The sequence below is a fragment of the Harmonia axyridis genome, chromosome 1 (genome assembly GCF_914767665.1).
Source record: "Harmonia axyridis chromosome 1, icHarAxyr1.1, whole genome shotgun sequence".
Classification (NCBI taxonomy): domain Eukaryota; kingdom Metazoa; phylum Arthropoda; class Insecta; order Coleoptera; family Coccinellidae; genus Harmonia; species Harmonia axyridis.
This window is the reverse complement of record NC_059501.1, coordinates 80,699,350-80,717,166: the sequence shown is the minus strand read 5'-3', so window position 1 is coordinate 80,717,166 and position 17,817 is coordinate 80,699,350. Positions and strand designations below refer to the sequence as shown.

At 32.3% G+C, this 17,817-nt stretch overlaps 1 protein-coding gene across 1 annotated transcript; it reads right to left on the bottom strand.

Moving 5' to 3' along the window:
* Window positions 1–8,901: 8,901 nt before the first annotated feature.
* On the bottom strand, window positions 8,902–9,836 carry LOC123670585. Its single transcript, XM_045604089.1, has 2 exons — window positions 9,599–9,836; window positions 8,902–9,543 (listed from the first exon to the last, which is right to left on the bottom strand). The coding sequence occupies exons 1-2, from the start codon at window positions 9,693–9,695 to the stop codon at window positions 8,912–8,914; spliced, it is 729 nt and encodes a 242-aa protein (XP_045460045.1). The 5' UTR covers window positions 9,696–9,836; the 3' UTR covers window positions 8,902–8,911.
* Window positions 9,837–17,817: the final 7,981 nt, after the last annotated feature.

Sequence of the window (17,817 nt, the reverse complement as noted above, 5' to 3'; positions counted from 1 at the left end):
TTCAGTTGAATATTTAGATAACTTTCCCTAAGATTCATATTCGAAAACAAGAAATGATAAGAAATATTCTTTAATCGCATACTTGCTTCTCACTGACCAATTGAAGAATACACTGTTCTCCATTGAAGAATTACTGCCATAAATATTCTATTCCAATAATCTCCCTAAATTTTTTTCATCACTATGTGGACAGTGGAAAACCACACACATTGTATACAGTGAGCATATAACCAATTCACAATTTCAAAATATGAAACTGAAAAAAAATGTAAAATTTAATTTGGCAAATATACTAAATGGCAGACTTTTGGCTCGATTACCCATTAATTTGAAAAAACCTGAAGAAATTGCCTTCAATCTTTTCAAAATTACCGCTTTTGTAATTCTCCTCATCATGAGAATTTTCAGAACCTTATTCTCATATTGTACATAAGTTGAATGCATGATTTCACGTTTTCATTTATGATATCTGGAAACATTTTTCCAAAAATTTGTCAACGAAACTTCAGCTCTTAAGTTTCTTTCAAAATATTGAATATTTTCGTTGAATTTTTTGACAGTATTCTAAATATAATAAGTTGAAGAATATAAAAATCTCAACAAGATCATTCTAGTTCCTCATTTCGTCAATCAGTTAATCGAATTCGTCAGAGGATGCCATTTCTTATTTCGTCTATAAAATTATGAAATTCATCAAATTAAGTATACAATTTTAGCTGAATATTTCGATAATTTTTCTGAAGATTCGAAAACAAGAAATTATAAGAAATATTATTCAATAACTTGCTTCTCACTGACCAGTAAATGAATACACTATACTCCATTGAAGAATTAATTCCATAATTGTTCTATTCCAATAATCTCCCTAAATTCTCCGCAAATCTGTTGCATTTTTTGGAATCATTATTTCAATGAAGAAACGCCTTTATTTTTATTATCACTATGTGGACAGTAGGAAACCACATACATTGTCTACAATGAGCGTATAACCAATTTACAATTTCAAAATATGAAACTGTATATGAAAGTGTAAAATTTAATTTGGCAAATATGCTAACTGGCGAACTTTATCTTCTTGGTCTACAAATCATATACATTTTCAATAGTTCACATTCATTTAAAATGGATTTCCTTTCAATTTCTTATTGAATGTGCATCTATTCCTGATATGTATTGAAAGAAAACAATATCATACATTTCTGTTCAATATTTTCAAATAATTAGTATTTACATACAAAACATTTCAAATTAAACATTCGAGACTGAAAGTAGAAAAGCATTATATCCATTTTCATTAGATATATTTCAATTGGCTCTTCTTTTTTTTCCTTTCGAAAAACAATTTCTCCATTTTTTTGCTAAATATCTTGTCTTTTACATTTTCTCTATATGGAAGCTCATTTTGAGTGGTTTGGTCAATGTACCTACTCTCTTTGGAATTCCATAGTTTCCATAGCATATTTTTCTCCGTAATGTTAAATTTGCCATTATTCGTGAAAATTTGCTAAATCTACTAATTTATTAGTTTTTTTTTAAGTCGCTGTTTAGCTTCAAATCGGCTAGACCATATTGGGCCAATTAGAGACTTTGTTCATCCGTATATTATCTCCAAACTAATTTGATTCGATTATTTTCTAAATGATGCCTGATCTAATCTGAGATTTTCAGATGAAATTATGATTGGACTCCTGACTATTAAGAGTTTAGGTCTTCTCCTTCTTGTGTTTCATCATGTCATTAAAAGACAATAACTCTGAGTAGTTTCAGAAAGTTAATACCTTCAAGATTTTTTTTCTTGGATTTGTAGCAAACTAATAAATTAATTAATTAATTAATTAATAAATTATTAAATTAATTTCACGGCATTCGGAAAATTTTTCAATTCTTGAAAAAGTACCTCCCTGAGCGGGTCTCGAACCCGCAACCTCCGAATTGATTCATATTATTATTGATTCATAAATTTTTGAATGAATATTTTTGCTGAAATATATTCGATTTAATCTTCTGAAGATTCAAATTAAAGTTCAATGAAATTTGATTGCATGCATAATAACTACCTCTTGCAACCCACCCAACCCACCGGTTTCAGAGCAATAAATAACTGAGTTACTGAGAAAATGAATAATTTGCGGAAAGAAGTCATATAGCATGTAGGATTTCACATATGCCTACTTATGCGTTTCGTCCCTGGCACACACACCGGACTCATCAATGCGACTTTGGTATATTTGTGTGTGCCGTGTCACAGACGCTTGGAGAATTTATTATTATCGGGAGCCGCCGGGACTCGAACCCGGCACCTTGTCGCATCTCGGTGAGTGAGTCTACACTCTTAACCTCTAGGCCACCGAGTGCTGTGTTTATTGCTGCTATGTGGAGCTTTATGAGATGCCGCCACAAGCATAATCTCATTATTTTTTCATGCAGAATCACATAAGTTTTTCACACTTATTCACTAACACCCTGTATAAATAACGAATAAAGATCTAAGGTTACCATCATAGTAAACAACAGAATGTGTATTTCAACATGCCACAATTATTTACTTCATGAATAAATACAACTATAAACCAAACATTATTTCGAAACTATTTTGACTAGTGTTAACGTCTCCTCAAATCTGACGGTCTCCTACGGAAAACGATAAGAAAATTTCAATATGATTACAGTAGAACCTCGATCATCCGGCCTAATGGAGGGGAAACGGTTCCCGGATAATCGAAAAACACGGACAATCGAAATTCCTCAAAATACGCACAACAACTATGAAAATTAGAGAAATGTATGGAGTACAATTATTTATTAAGCAACAAAATCAATAGAATCATAATACCATATAAAAATATACAAATGAAAAACAAATCATTGCATTGGTACCTATAATACATCGAATGTATATATTTTAGTTGAAAAAGTATGTAATTTTTGTCTGTCTTTTTTTTATTATTCATCTTGAGACAAATGTGAGCCCGAATTTTCCTCAAGTGGAGGACATCAATATAATCCGTATCATTTTCCTGCTCTAAATAGTGCATCAGACCATTTGCAAATCTCAACGCGTCTTTGGCAGAAACAGTGTTTCTCTAATTCTGTGGTTATTCCGTTCATTCTTCCACATCTTGTAGAAGAAAATCGTGCGAGAATATATCTGAAACGCACAGTTTTCATGGTTATATTTTATTATTATATGTTGGTACTCCGAACTTTCCGCCACGGCTTTATCTATCGATTCATCAATTTTCCTTGAAGAAATCAGTTCACCCAACCAACATTTTTCAATGCAAAAATCACTAAAAGATATTTATGGAAATATTTCATTAATTTCAATAAAAATGCAATGAATTAGAGAAAATAATGTATAATACTCGTACAGAAGGCTCATTCTACCACTCGTCCATTTAAAAACTCGCCACTTCGTGGCTCGTTTTTGAATTTTGAGCTCGTGGAAGAATATCAATGCCTTCTGCACTTGTATTATGAATAACTATTTCCTGTGTGGAAAATTCTTCAACACTTTAATCGACAATCATCTGTATCCATACAGTGGTTAGCTTGGGAAAATTTTGATGCGATTTCTGAATCATCCAGTATCTGATAACCGGGTTCATTTAAATCCGAATTTAGCCATTCCTTAACATCATCGACTAAAACATTTTCAAATTATACCAAATTATTACTATGGCGCATGCGTAATGAATTGAATCCCGGATAATAGAGTGGATGTCTGCTCGTAGAAACGGATGAGTGAAAATGTCGACGAGCACGGATTACAGAGTAAAACGGATAATAGGAGAACGGATAATCGAGGTTTTACTGTATTGAAATCTTGAGTTTACTTGAGGCTTTTAACAATTTTTTTCATAGTTATATTTTGTCGATTACTAAAATTGATTTCTGTAGTAACATGAAAATTTAAAAAAAAAAATTGTAATATTTTTCGTTATTCAGAAAAAATATATTAACTCATATACTCGCAACAGAAATGTCAAAATATGAAAAGTCATTTTCTCCCTGCTAGTATTGACCTCAAATTTTACTGATTTCCGAAACTTTTTGAATTTTTGGAGGCAAATAGATTAATAAGTCGAAATATTCGCAATTTGAGGAGGATTCAAGCAATAAAGCAATTCATTTTTGAAATTCAGATAATCTTGTATAAAAGATGTGTCAATTGGCTTCTAATGGTATTCATTTAAATACTCGAATAAAAACATTCTTGCCTCTCCAGAGTTTTTCTCGAAACGTATGAAATCTACTTACATGGAATTTAATGCAAAAATCATTTGTTTTATATCATTTATCCTCCCTGTTGGAGAACATGATCTCTACAAACAAAATGAATTCAAAATGTGTGTTGCCAGGATTCTAATAATAAACACAATATTTCCTACCATAAGCTTCTAACTCCAATTGTATTATCAATAGAATTAAGTTCATCAATTAGTAATTAAATTATATGAGGTAGATACATATATGTAGGGAATGGTATATTATATTAACAAATTGTTCTATGTGAGTACAGGAACGTACCACAAATTGTATCACAATATATAAATAAACTATTTTTTTACTTGGCTTTTGATTTGTATTGATCTAAGATGAACCTTTAGATGAAGTAAGTAGGTTTGAGTTCCTATGTTGCAATAAATTTTTCATGAAGCCTTATTCGGGCTGAATTATAGCAAAAGTATCAAAATGAGCTGAATATTCCGAGTAGAATTTAAATACATATGTTACTTGTGATAACTCAGTAAAATTTGAGAGAAAAATGGACTGTATCTACAAGCGTAATGGAGCGACAGCGAAATATTTCTTAATGTTGCAAAATATTGATGTGAAAAATGCGGTCCACAAAGATGACCAAATCGGACAGCAGGTTCAAGAACAAATAGTCTCTGGAACAAATCCCAGCTCTTCACAGGGCCCTTGATGCGGGTTATCAGCTTCAACTTTCTGATTTCTGGTTTCGCGAGAGCGAAAAGATGAATAATGCGGGTGATTCAAAATCGTAAAAATTTAAGAAAATAAAGCGGAAAGTCAATAAAATATTAGGAGAAGTCACGCGGAATTTTGCGAACTAGGTACGAAATCAATCTTCAAATCTATATTCAATCCATATGTATCTTGTATTATGGACCGAGCCATCAGTATTGACATTGTTTATGCGCGAGTCTATGATATTTCGCTATCGATCGAATTCCATGATTCTCTCTTACACAAACAATGGAATACAAAAACCTTTTTTCACTTCCAAATGTCAGGTACATTAATATGAGCCACTACAAGTGTAATATATAATATAGTAAACAACCGAATGACGTAGATCTTTTTTTTTTCTAGAGGGGGGTAATCGAAAAAAAATTTCTGACGGCATTGTTTACTCATATCTATAATGTGAGAAAAAGAGGTTTGATAACGAAGTTTGAGCCAAATTACTCGAAATATTTCTTTTATTACCAATTCGATTGTTCTTATTTTATACTGGGTGTTCCTGAATTTAAGAGATTCCTTGATAATTTTAAAAATAAAATAGCCCATAAACATGAGCCCGCGAACGCTTTGCTTTTGTGATACAGGGTGTTTCTCGTAGTCCTACTTGTTTAACCAGTTTATCTCAAGTCCAAAAACTTATAATTAATTTATTTATCACAGCTACCTAACTGGATCTTTATAATGATTTGGATTTTCCAGAGAATTACCATAGAAAGCTGTTTGAATTTTTTATCGAAATCGATTGCAGATACGACAAAACTATAACAAACCAAAAAGTGTTGTACTGAACCAGAGTTACTTATTAAATTTTTCTGAACTACCAGTGGTTCACAAAAAAATAATTCTAGAGGAAAGAAGCGGTTACCTTTCCAGAAAAATTCACTGTGTAGATTTGCATTCAAAATTAGGATACCACATGATGAAAACTTGCAATTTGAATGAAACACAATAAATTGTACAACACAGCCCAAACAATTTTTCGATGCGAATTACACGGTTCAGTTCTTTGATAACTACATATGGAAGTTTTGTGAGGAGAATGAAATGTATTTCAACCATTTGTCGAGATATTCTGAGTAACAAAAGGAAAAAATTAACCATAGTATGCACCATGATCTAAAATTCGATGTATTGAAAATGGCATCTTCCTGTATGTATTAGCATTCACCAAAAAATAAATCATAATAAATAATCTCCCGAGAAAAAATTGATAAGATTCATTCGTTCCATGCAATCTGAAAATTCAATTGAAAACTGGGTTTCATAAGAAAAAGCATTTGGTCTTTCACACATTTTTATTACCCACAAAACATTCCTATTTTGAAAATATCATATAAATCACAGTCGACAAATTCACAGATAGACAAAAATCACATTTATATTATATTTTTCAAGGCAGAACCGGCCAAGAAATGATAAATAAGTTATATAAGGCCACTATTTTAGAAACTTCGAGATTAAGTTTTTTTGCTAAAGATGAAGATATGAAATTGCTTTGTGACACGGTATCTAGAATTTCTCTGCACGATATTAATATTGCCTTTGAATCAAAAAAATTAATTTTAACTGTTGGTAATATTATTTGAGATCTTTTTGAAAATAGAGAATTAGTCGGATTATTTTCTAGTATTGAAGTGAATATCGAGTTTGGTTGATAGGTTTTTGACTAATCGTTTTCTTCTACCTGAGCAGGTAATAGATAGATGCGTCAGTTACCCAGAAATTTGGAGTTTTTCTATTGTTATGGAGTAAGGTATTGTTCCTTTTCTTACAAATACGACAATTAGAAGGTGATTTGCATTTTGTTTGTAAATGATTATTCATTAAGCAATTAGTGCAAAGCTTGGTTCTTTTAACTTTTTCTAATAGTTCGTTTATAGACATTTCTAAGAATTTATGACATAGATAATTGAAATGATTTTCAATTGTTTCAAAAAGTTGACACCTTTCAGACAGAAAATCGATCAACTCTGATATTGTGGGTAGTGTTTTGTTATCTGAATTTGTGTTTACGAATTCTCTCCATTCTCTTTTGGTAACTGAATCTTATTTTCATGACAATATGTAAACTGAAAGAGTATCCCAGCTCTCAATGTGTCACTTGTGTTGTTTGAGGGAGGACATAGTACATGAGAGGATTTCGTTTACACATAGTTAAAAATATTGAGTCTTTGCAAGAACTTGTCTGTATTATGGCAGCTAATGTAAATCATTTATCGAGATATTCTGAGTAGCGAAAGGAAAAAATGAACCATAGTAATGCACCATGATCTAAAATTCGCAGTATTGAAAATGACCTCATGAATTTAAGTGATGAAAACAATGAATTGATATTCTAATTTTTTTGTAATTCAAACTTCAGAAGGAAGATTAGGTACAGAATTAAAAATCAATTATAACTTATATTTTTCATTTCGATATATCTAATCAAATATACATAAAACAAAGGTGAAAAAGGAAAAAAAATCAACAAAACATCTCTATTTTAAAAATATAAATCACAGTCGAGAAATTCGCTGATAGACAAAATTCACAATTCCATTATATTTTTCAAAGCAAAACTGGCCAATCGGCTACGCGCGTGGCCACGCCCACAAAAATTCCAATGGTACCTACTAAGTGAAGAATAACTAATAAAGAAGTTACATCGAGCAAAACGAAGAGAGTTAATAAAAAAAAGGAAATACGGTAAACTAAACCGTGATGAAACCAATGAAGCTGAAATTGACAAAAGAAAGGATCACCAAAGTCAACCAATGGAAAAAAATAGCTTCCTTGATAGTAAGATATGTAACATAATAAATACTTTGATGAAGAACAAAAATAAAATTTACTTTCACTTTTGAAGTAGTAAAATGGCTTTTTATTGTCGGCAGTGCAAAAAATAATTTTTGAATCAGGTATCAAACTGAAATTACAATTATCTAAATTGGATTTACATTTCTAGATTAAATAAAACTATCTAAATTAGAAAAGACGTAGTGGGCATGACCGTTGAAACTATGGTGATCCTACCATGTGGGCATCCCTTGTAGGTGCTTTTCGCGTGGTAGAATACTTTGATATAGCTTTTTTATTGTCATTTTGTTTTTTGATTTGAGTCCTGATCGATTTCATCTCTGGTTTCGCAATGAATAAAACCATTAAGGTTTTTTAGGTGTTTCATTTTTTTGCTCAAAAATAATATGATCATTGATATTTATATATTAATATATTTCAAGGAAACTCCAAACACCACCTCAAAAAAAAAGAAAAATAATTTATAAGAAATTGATGGTTAACCAGCTTTTGAAAAGCCGAAGAAGTGTATTTCTTATCTTTCATTCTCTTATTCTTGTTGTTTATTTTGAAATAATTGATATTCAATTTGATTTTAATGTTTTTTTGATCACATTGTAATTTGATGTTGAAGCGTTATATTTCGCAGGATATAGCAAATTATTTATTCGAATAGTGTTTATGGCATCATCCTGTATGTATTCCAATTCACCAAAAAATAAATAATAACAAATAATCTCCCGAGAAAAGAATTGATAGGGTTCATTCGTTCCATGCCATCTGAAAATTCAATTGAAAACTGGGTTTCATAAGAAAAAGCATTTGGTCTTTCACACATTTTTATTACATACAAAACATTCCTATTTTAAAAATATCATTTGAATCACAGTCGACAAATTCACAGATAGACAAAAATCACATTTCTATTATATTTTTCAAGGCAGAACCGGCCAAGAAATGATAAATAATGTAAATAAATAATGTAATAAATAATGTAATAAATTAGTAAAATAACTATACAAATATTTATATACATATGAATAATATTCGAAATTAAGCTGGAAAATACATATTTACTCTAAAAATACCATTTAAATCACAAATAGAATCATATTTCGAATACCTCTTGTATTGAATCACTTCAATCACACACATTTTTCCATAATTTCCACAATGATAACTTAATCCTCATATTCTTCTCAAGAAATTTACTTTGAGTTGCGAACTTCTTTTCCACTACTGTTTTCAGGTAATTTGCCATTTGTTTCTTTGGATCAACCACTCCGTTATTACCTAAATCTTGACTGGCAATATTGTTGATATATTCTTCATTGACATCTTTGAAATCGATGCAACATTGAGATGATAAGATTTCATCTAAATTGTTCGCTAAAAAACAAGCTCTTTGAATCTGTTGGATGATTTCTTCATTCTTTTTCGAAAGCTGGTCCACATCTCCATTTGTTTCATGAAAACAACAAGCCATTTGAGTCGAGTGGTTTTCGTATTTCTCTTCATTCATATCGTTCCAATGCCGAGTCAATGGATCTGATTGAGTGTGGTAGTTTGAAAGAAATCTTTCATTACCATTATTCGGGTTGTGATACCCATAATATTCATACTGCCATGGTATTTGTAATTCTTCGTTAGAGTTTTCCATTGTTATGTCCATCTCATTACCATTATTCGGGTCTTGACATTCATACAATGCATACTGCGATGGTATTTGTAATTCTTCGTTAGAGTTTTCCATTGGTATGTCCATCTCATCAGCTGAAAAAGATTATGCTAATTAAGCTTTTAAATAAAATATTTTGAGAAAACTTACCAGAATTTTGCCATTCCATAGATTCGTCGAAACGATAATAAAGTTCATGAAAAGCGGAATGTATCAGATTTATCGTTTCACTCATTGGTATTTCCATTTTGGAACGTGTGTTGATGTCAGAAAATAAATAAAACACAGAAAAAGAGAACGTCAAAATTAAACCAAACAAAATTTCAAACAAATCACATCGTATACCTCTGTGTACTACGACTTGCCTTTCGACTATGAAAATTCCAAATTGTTCATGTATTTATCTACAATTCAAAATGGGAAACTTTTGTGAGACGTAGCTAATTTCAATACCCCCCCTCTCTCGAAACTGAAACCTGGCCACGCCTTGCCACTCCCACCAATGGTACCTACTAAGTATAATTCAACAAATAAAGAATTTACATATAGAAAAACGAAGAGAGTAAATAAAAGAAATATGGAAAACACGGTAAATTGAACCGTGATACAAACAATAAAGCTGAAATTAAGAAAGAAAGGATCATCAAGGTCAACCTAGGAAAAAAATTGTTCGCTTGATATGAGTGAGTAACAAAATAAACACTTTGATGAAGAACAAAAATAAAATTTATTCACACTTTTGATGCAGTAAAATTGCTTATTTATTGTCGGCTGTGTTCAAACTATTGTGATCCGTTGTAGGCGATTTCCGCGTGATAGAATACTTTGATATAGCTTTTTAATTGTTATATTGTTTCTATATTTGAGTCTTGATCTATTTGATCTTTGGTTCCGCAATGAATGAAACCATTAAAGTTCTTTAGCGTTTTTCACTTTTCTGCCAAAAACTAATTTGGCAATTGATATTTGGAAGCAAATACATAGGCACCTCAAAAAAACGAAATAAAATTAATTAAGAGTGAACTTGGATTTGGGGAGTCTAAGAAACGTATTTCTTTTCTTATTTTCTTCTATTCTTGTTATTGATATTGGAATAATTGAGATTTAATCTGATTATATTGTTTTTTTGATCTCCTATAATTTGACGTTGAGAGTTTGTTAATTGCTATATAGCAAATTATTTATGCCAATACTGTTTCTGGAATTATCCTGTTATGTATTCCAGTTCTTCAAAAAATAATATAAATAATGAAATTTGCAATAAAAAACAATTGGTCACTAAAACTGTTTTGTTACACCCTGTGTATTTCGAAACTATTTGAAAATGTAGCTCTAATGGAGCTTATTAATATTGTGTCGAAAAAAAAAATAAGAAAATTACATTGCTCTAAACTAAATAGAGCGTCACTTCGAACCCTATTTCTATTTCTATAAGAATGCAGTGAAATAAATCTGATCATTCTCTGAGAAATTTGATCGATGTCTTTTGCAAAAATTTACATATTATTATAAATTTAGCTTGAATTGATTTATTTTTTTTTACCCAAGTTTGACACACTTTACTTCTGCTATTGAAGCAGTAAAACTCTCGAAACTGAAACCTGGCTCGCGTGAGGCCACGCCCACAAATATTCCAATGGTATCTACTAAGTATAGTTCAACTAATAAAGAAGTTACAACGAGTCAAATAAAGAGAGTAAACACAAAAAAATGGAACACACGGTAAAATAAGCCGTGATAAAAACAATGAAGCTGGAATACATAAGGATGTATCATCAAGGTCAACCTAAGAAAAAAATTGTTACCTTGATTGTGAGATATGTAACAAAATAAATACTTTCATGAAGAACAAAAATAAAATTTACTAACATTTTTGATCCAGTAAAATTGCTTATTTTTTATCGGCTATGCTGAAAAAAATTTTTGAATCATATGTTAATCTGAAATTACAACTTTCTCAATTGGATATAACTTCCTAAATTTGAAAAAACGAAGTATGCATAACCGTTGAAACTATGGTGATGCTACCACGTGGACATCTGTTGTAAGTGCTTTCCGCGTGGAAGAATACTTTGATATAGCTTTTTAATTGTCATTTTGTTTTTACATTTGTGTCCTGCTCGATTTGATCTTTGGTTCCGCAAAGAATAAAACCATTAAGGTTTTTTAGGTGTTTCAATTCTTGCTCAAAAATAATGTGATGACGTAATGTTGATATATGAATATATTTCGAGGAAACTACAGTTACCTCAAAATAAAATTGATTGATTGAAGAAGTGTATTTCTCCTCTTACATTCTTTTGTTATTGTTCTTCATTTTGATATAATTGAAATTTAATTTGATTGAAGAATTATTTTGATCACATGTTATTTGAAGTTATCGGTTGGCATCGTGCGGACGGTGAATGCCGCCTATTCAGGTCCGCTATACCGCGGCAGACCAAGGAGCACGTATTGCACGTCATGGGAATGGGCGTCTAGAGTTTCGTTGGGAATTGCAGATATATGGGAGCCATGCATCAACCTTCTGCTTTCCAGGACACATCGTTAAGATGGCCATTCCCATCACGTCGGGCTTGCATGCTGTGACGACGGAAACACGAGGCTCGGCGTGCCATCGGCTCTAGTGTCCGACGGACACCCCAGTAGCCGTAACGTTGAGCGGGGCAGTGAGTCGCCTCTGCGCTCCAACGCCGCAGTTTTCCGCCATCACGTCGGGGTCACCAATGTAGGATTTCACATATGCCTACTTATGCGTTTCGTCCCTGGCACACACACACCGGACTCATCAGTGTGACTTTGGTATATTTGTGTGTGCCGTGTCACAGACGCTTGTTGCATCTCGGTGAGTGAGAACACAGTCTTAGCCTCTAGGCCACTGAGTGCTGTGTTTATTATTGTTGCTATGTGGGCTTTATGAGAAGCCGCCACAATTTGATCGATGTCTTTTGCAAAAATGTACGAATTATTATAAATTTAGCTTGAATGGATTTAGTTTTTCTTTACCCAAGTTTGAAACACTTTACTTCCGCTTTTGAAGCAGTAAAACTCCCGAAACTGAGACCTGGCCACGCCCACAAATGTTGTTCCGGAAAGATCCAGGCTCGTTCAAAATTCCGTCAACTTCCTTGCAATATACTAATTTTCAAGAGTGATTCTAATAAGAACTCGCTTTTGCGAGTATTTCACTCTTAGTCTTCTCTATGTTCTAGAGATCACACGTTTACAACACAGAAACACTTAAAAACATTAAAGATCATAACAGAAAACTCACCAGAGGACTGGGATCAATTCTCTAGAACTCACTACTCTGACTCGACTAGTTGTGGTCACTCTCGAATCAATTGTAGTTCAATGAATCAATGAAGTTCAATTCCCGAATGTAGTTCTCCAACTTTATCACGATTCAAAGGGAATACTTAGACCAAATCAAGTTACATCGGGCAAAACGAAGAGAGTTAATAAAAGAAAAGGAAAACACGGTAAACTAAACCGTGATAAAACCAAAGAAGCTGAAATTGACAAAAGAAAGGATCACCAAAGTAAACCAATGGAAAAAAATGCTTCCTTGATAGTGAGATATGTAACAAAATAAATACTTTGATGAAGAACAAAAATAAAATTTACTCTCACTTTTGAAGCAGTAAAATGGCTTTTTATTGTCGGCAGAGCTAAAAATAATTTTTGAATCAGGTATCAATCTGAAATTACAATTATCTAAATTGGATATAAATTTCTGGATTGAATATCTGTCAAAATTAGAAAAGACCGTTGAAACTATGGTGATGCTACCATGTGGGCATCCCTTGTAGGTGCTTTTCGCATGGTAGAATACTTTGTTATAGCTTTTTATTGTCATTTTAATTTTCAATTTAAGTCCTGATTCATTTGATTTTTGGTTCCGCAAGGAATAAAACCATTAAGGTTTTTTAGGTTTTTCAATTTTTGCTCAAAAATAATGTGACCATTGGTATTGATATATGAATATATGTCGAGGAAACTGCAGTTACCTTCAAAAAGAATTAATTAATTCAAGAAGTGTATTTTTTCTCTTACATTCTGCTATTCTTGTTGTTCATTTTGAAATAATTGAAATTTAATTTGATTATAATGTTTTTTTGATCACATGTTATTTGAAGTTATCGATTGGTTTTTCCATGATTTGGCAATTAAGCAGTGAAATCGAAAATTGGAAAAAAAAATAACAAATGCAACATCAGCACTGAAAAAACCGAGTGTAAGTGACAAAATGGCGAATGCGTAGGTTTCAAGTTGTCTATAATGTCGGTAGAAGCTACGTAGCTTTACGGGCTTCCTTGAGCCAGGTGCACATGAACTGAAAAGTATTCGGAATGCCGTAATAATATTTCATTTTCTCCCATTGAATTGGATATTCATTATTCAACTGCTTAGTGAACTAAGTACTAAATACAAAGCATCGTCTCTATGCTCCATGCTAAGAAGCACATTCAACATAAATATGGAATCAATATAGAATATTATTTAAATTACGTGCGTTTCTTAAATGTCAATCAGAGGAACATGTTGCTAAAAAGACAAAAACTTTTAGTGGTTGTTCAAACTTTACAGTCACTTTTTTTAATAAACGAAATCAGTGACTATACAACTAGAATTTATATACTATTATTATAGGTTAAGGTTTGTCAATAACGTTTTCAATTTACTTGTGTCTTCATATTTATTGTTATAGTCGTAGATAAAGTAAGGTATTCAACTTGCGGTAATGGCCACAAAACACACAACTACATTACCGTTCTTTGAATAATATACTAATAATATTAATCAATATTATTATAATAATTTTTTACTGTGCCAAGCTATTATATACTAGTGGAATAAATTAAAGGATCAAAATAAAATTCGAAATTTTTAGCGGTTTTTCAAATTGCTGTATTTTCGATAACAATGGTCGTATCTCGATTAGAAAAGAAGCTTTTTGAAACTTGAAGTTTTTAATTTAGAGATCTCATGATGACAAAATTTTTCAAGCAATGTGTACCGCTCAATCCTAATGAATACAGTATCTAAAATTCCTGCGAAATTTTTTCAGTTTTTATTTTTGGCCCACAGACTTGGAAATTTTTTTTCGAACTTAACCACTATATTGATGAGATAACTTATACATTCAGCTTCAATATACCGTTTTCAAAATTTCGATACGAGCATTTCTCTGAAATATCGAACATTGAATTGAAAAGGACCTTTTTGTCTTTAACCATCAATATCTCACCAATCAATGTTTGCACAGAAAATTTAGGGGATGTCTTGAAATCTTGAATGAATTCTCTACAAGAAATAGCTATGGTATTCTCGGAAAAAAATTTTCTGCGTTCTCTACATTAATTTGAAAAGTTGATAAAAAAAGGGGCTTTTAGAGGCTATTTGTATAATCAAGCGCTGAATTGAAAATATCAGAAAAAACATCAATGTTGAGTATGCGTTCCACAGTTCAATATCATCACAAAAATCCCAGAGAATTTTTATTCAATCCATGTAGCGGACACCACGAACTGCCAAGAATGGCGTCAGTGTACAGGGTGGGCAAATTTCGATGTTTTAGCACTACAACTTTCAAACCAGAGGAGATATACAAAATCGATATCGAAAAACATTTATATCTCCGCTAATACTGGTGATAGAGCTCTGAAATTAAAACATTATACAGTCACTTTTTTACGTATAATCCAGTAGCGTGCTCGTATTTTCAAAAGGGTTTTTAATTACGAAGCTATGACCCAAAGTTATGTTTTTTCGAATGGAAACACATCGTATTATTCGTATTAAAAAAAATAACAGAAAATGGTCAAAAACTTTTTTTTACTTAAGAGTCTCAATATTTCTATGGTTTCAACTGTTGATGAGCACAGAAAAATTGAGCTTTCTATAACAAGAACAGTGTCCTTCCGTCAATCTATTTCTACAAAATTCGAATCTATATTTATTTGGATGTATTAGGAAGATTATTTTCATAGGTCTCCAGAATGAATACGCACAGGTACCAATCCATTTTAAATAGCATATGAAACAACGCATATATGATTGAACTCAACAATTTAATTACGAAGGGAACAAACAAGAAATAAAATTTAACCTAATAATGACAACAATTGCACAATGCACAGTCGACACATCTTCTCGATATTTCGCACCGAATTCAATAGATGAATATTGGAAACTGTGTTCAAACAACCTAGGAAAATTTCTCCGAGTTCATTTATATTTTCGAAACTATTTTAATGAAATATATATAGATTCGAATTTTGTAGAAATGAGTGAAAAGCATAGAAGTTATCAGATTGACAGAAGGACAGTGCTCTTGTTATAGAAAGCTCAATTTTTTTGTGCTCATCAACAGTTGAAACCATAGAAATATTGGGACGGTTAGATAAAAAAAGGTTTTTGACCATTTTCTGTTATTTATTTTAATACGAATAATACGATGTGTTTCCATTTGAAAAAACATAACTTACCCTTGTTAGTTTCTCAGAAAAAGAGACCGAGAATGGGGTATCAGATTTTGTCTATCTCATCTGGTTTAAAAGTTGTAGTGCTAAAACATCGAAATTTGCCCACTCTATACAGTGTCATGAAGGTTTTATCCGTTTTCGGAATGTCGGATACATATATTGTAAACAATAACAGACACATCAGAGATCCTTGCGGAACTCCGGCTGAAAGAGACGTCTCTGAAGACTCCATCCACTCTGGCTCTAAACTTGCAAGAATCATGTGAAACCGACCGCAAGCAGTTTGTATAGCAGTTCTTTGTGCCATACTTCATAGTTATATGTCAAAGATTCTTTCACAACATCGACTATAGCAACCAACATCAGAAGACACCAAACTGATTAATCAAATTTGGTTTTTTCATGTATCTTTTCTTGTAACGGGTGTGTTTTTTTCGAGGTATATAACTTTAAGTTGGCATTACTGTTCGAGATGGAGACCGATTTAACAGCTGTCGAGTGATTTATTCTCAGTTTGGTTTGGCAATTTGTCATGACTCACGTCTGAACAATGCTTGTAAATAGTGCAATTTCATTTCGAAAATAATGGTTCTGTGTGGAATACGTATCGCGCACTACGTCCATTTTATTTTGTTTAGCGATGAAGCACACTTCTGGTTGAATGGCTACGTCACCAAACAAAACTGACGCATTTGGAGTGAAGCTAATCCTCAAGTGTATGTCGAAACACCGTTACATCCAGAAAAACCGACTGTTTGGTGCGCTTTATGGGCTGGTGGAATCATTGGTCCGTACTTCTTATAAAACGATGATGGCCAGAACGTTACAGTCAATGGTGATCGGAATAGAGTCATGATTACTAATTTTTTCATTCCAGGAGCTGTGGTTCCAACAAGACGGCGCAACATGTCACACAGCTCGTGCCACAAACGATTTATTGAAAGAAACGTTTGGGGACCGCCTAATGTCACGTTTTGGACCTGTGAATTGGCCTCCAAGATCTTGTGATTTAACACCACTAGACTACTTTCTGTGGGGCTATGTAAAGTCATTGGTCTATGCAGATAAGCCGGATAATTCATCTTTTGTGTCAAAGAGAGCATTAGCTGAGTGATAGTTAGTCGATGAAAGCTGTCCAAAACTTTCAGAATCTATTTTTACTATTTACTATTCATGACATGTAGAGATACAAGCATAAAAATGCACAATCAATATTACATGGTAAGTCACAACAGCAAATATTTGCAACTAAGTATATAACAGGGGACAAATTTTATACAAACTATAAACATTTCAGCATAAAAATTCCCTCTAGTCGTAAATTGCTTCCTTGAGTAACAAATTTTCTACCTTCCCTTCAAATTGAGTGAATGGAAGCGTTTTAAAGTCTTGAGGGAGTCTATTATGAAGTTTAACCGCAGTGTAGTTTGGTCCTTGTTGAGTCCTCTTTATCTTGGAGTGGGGTATCACCAGTGAGCTTTTTCCTCTAGTGTTATGGTCATGGTTATTCGAGCCCGCTGTATATTGCTTCAGTGAATTTTATTTGGTCAATTTAGTGTATAAATAAAGAAAAAACGTCCTCAAATTCAAAAGAGAAAAATTTCATTTCACCAAGGCAATCCTCCTTGTTACAAAACAATGAAAATCAAGGTCAAATTGAACGAATTGCCCTTTCAACTTCTTGACATCCATATTATTCTCCAGATCTGGCCCCCAGTGATTACTGACTCTCAGCTGACCTCATAAGGAAAGGAATTTGGCTGTAATGAAGAAGTTATTGCTCAGGTTGAAGCAGAGACGAATTATTGTTATTGAAAAATTAGATAGATAGATGGATAGAATGTATCATTCTTGAAATTAAATATGTTGACACATACCTAC

Coding starts and splice junctions, on each gene's coding strand:
- LOC123670585 (XM_045604089.1), bottom strand. CDS start 9,695: ATGGAAATACCAATGAGTGAAACGATAAATCTGATACATTCCGCTTTT. Junction 9,544..9,598: donor TATGGAATGGCAAAATTCTG/GTAAGTTTTCTC, acceptor AATCTTTTTCAG/CTGATGAGATGGACATACCA.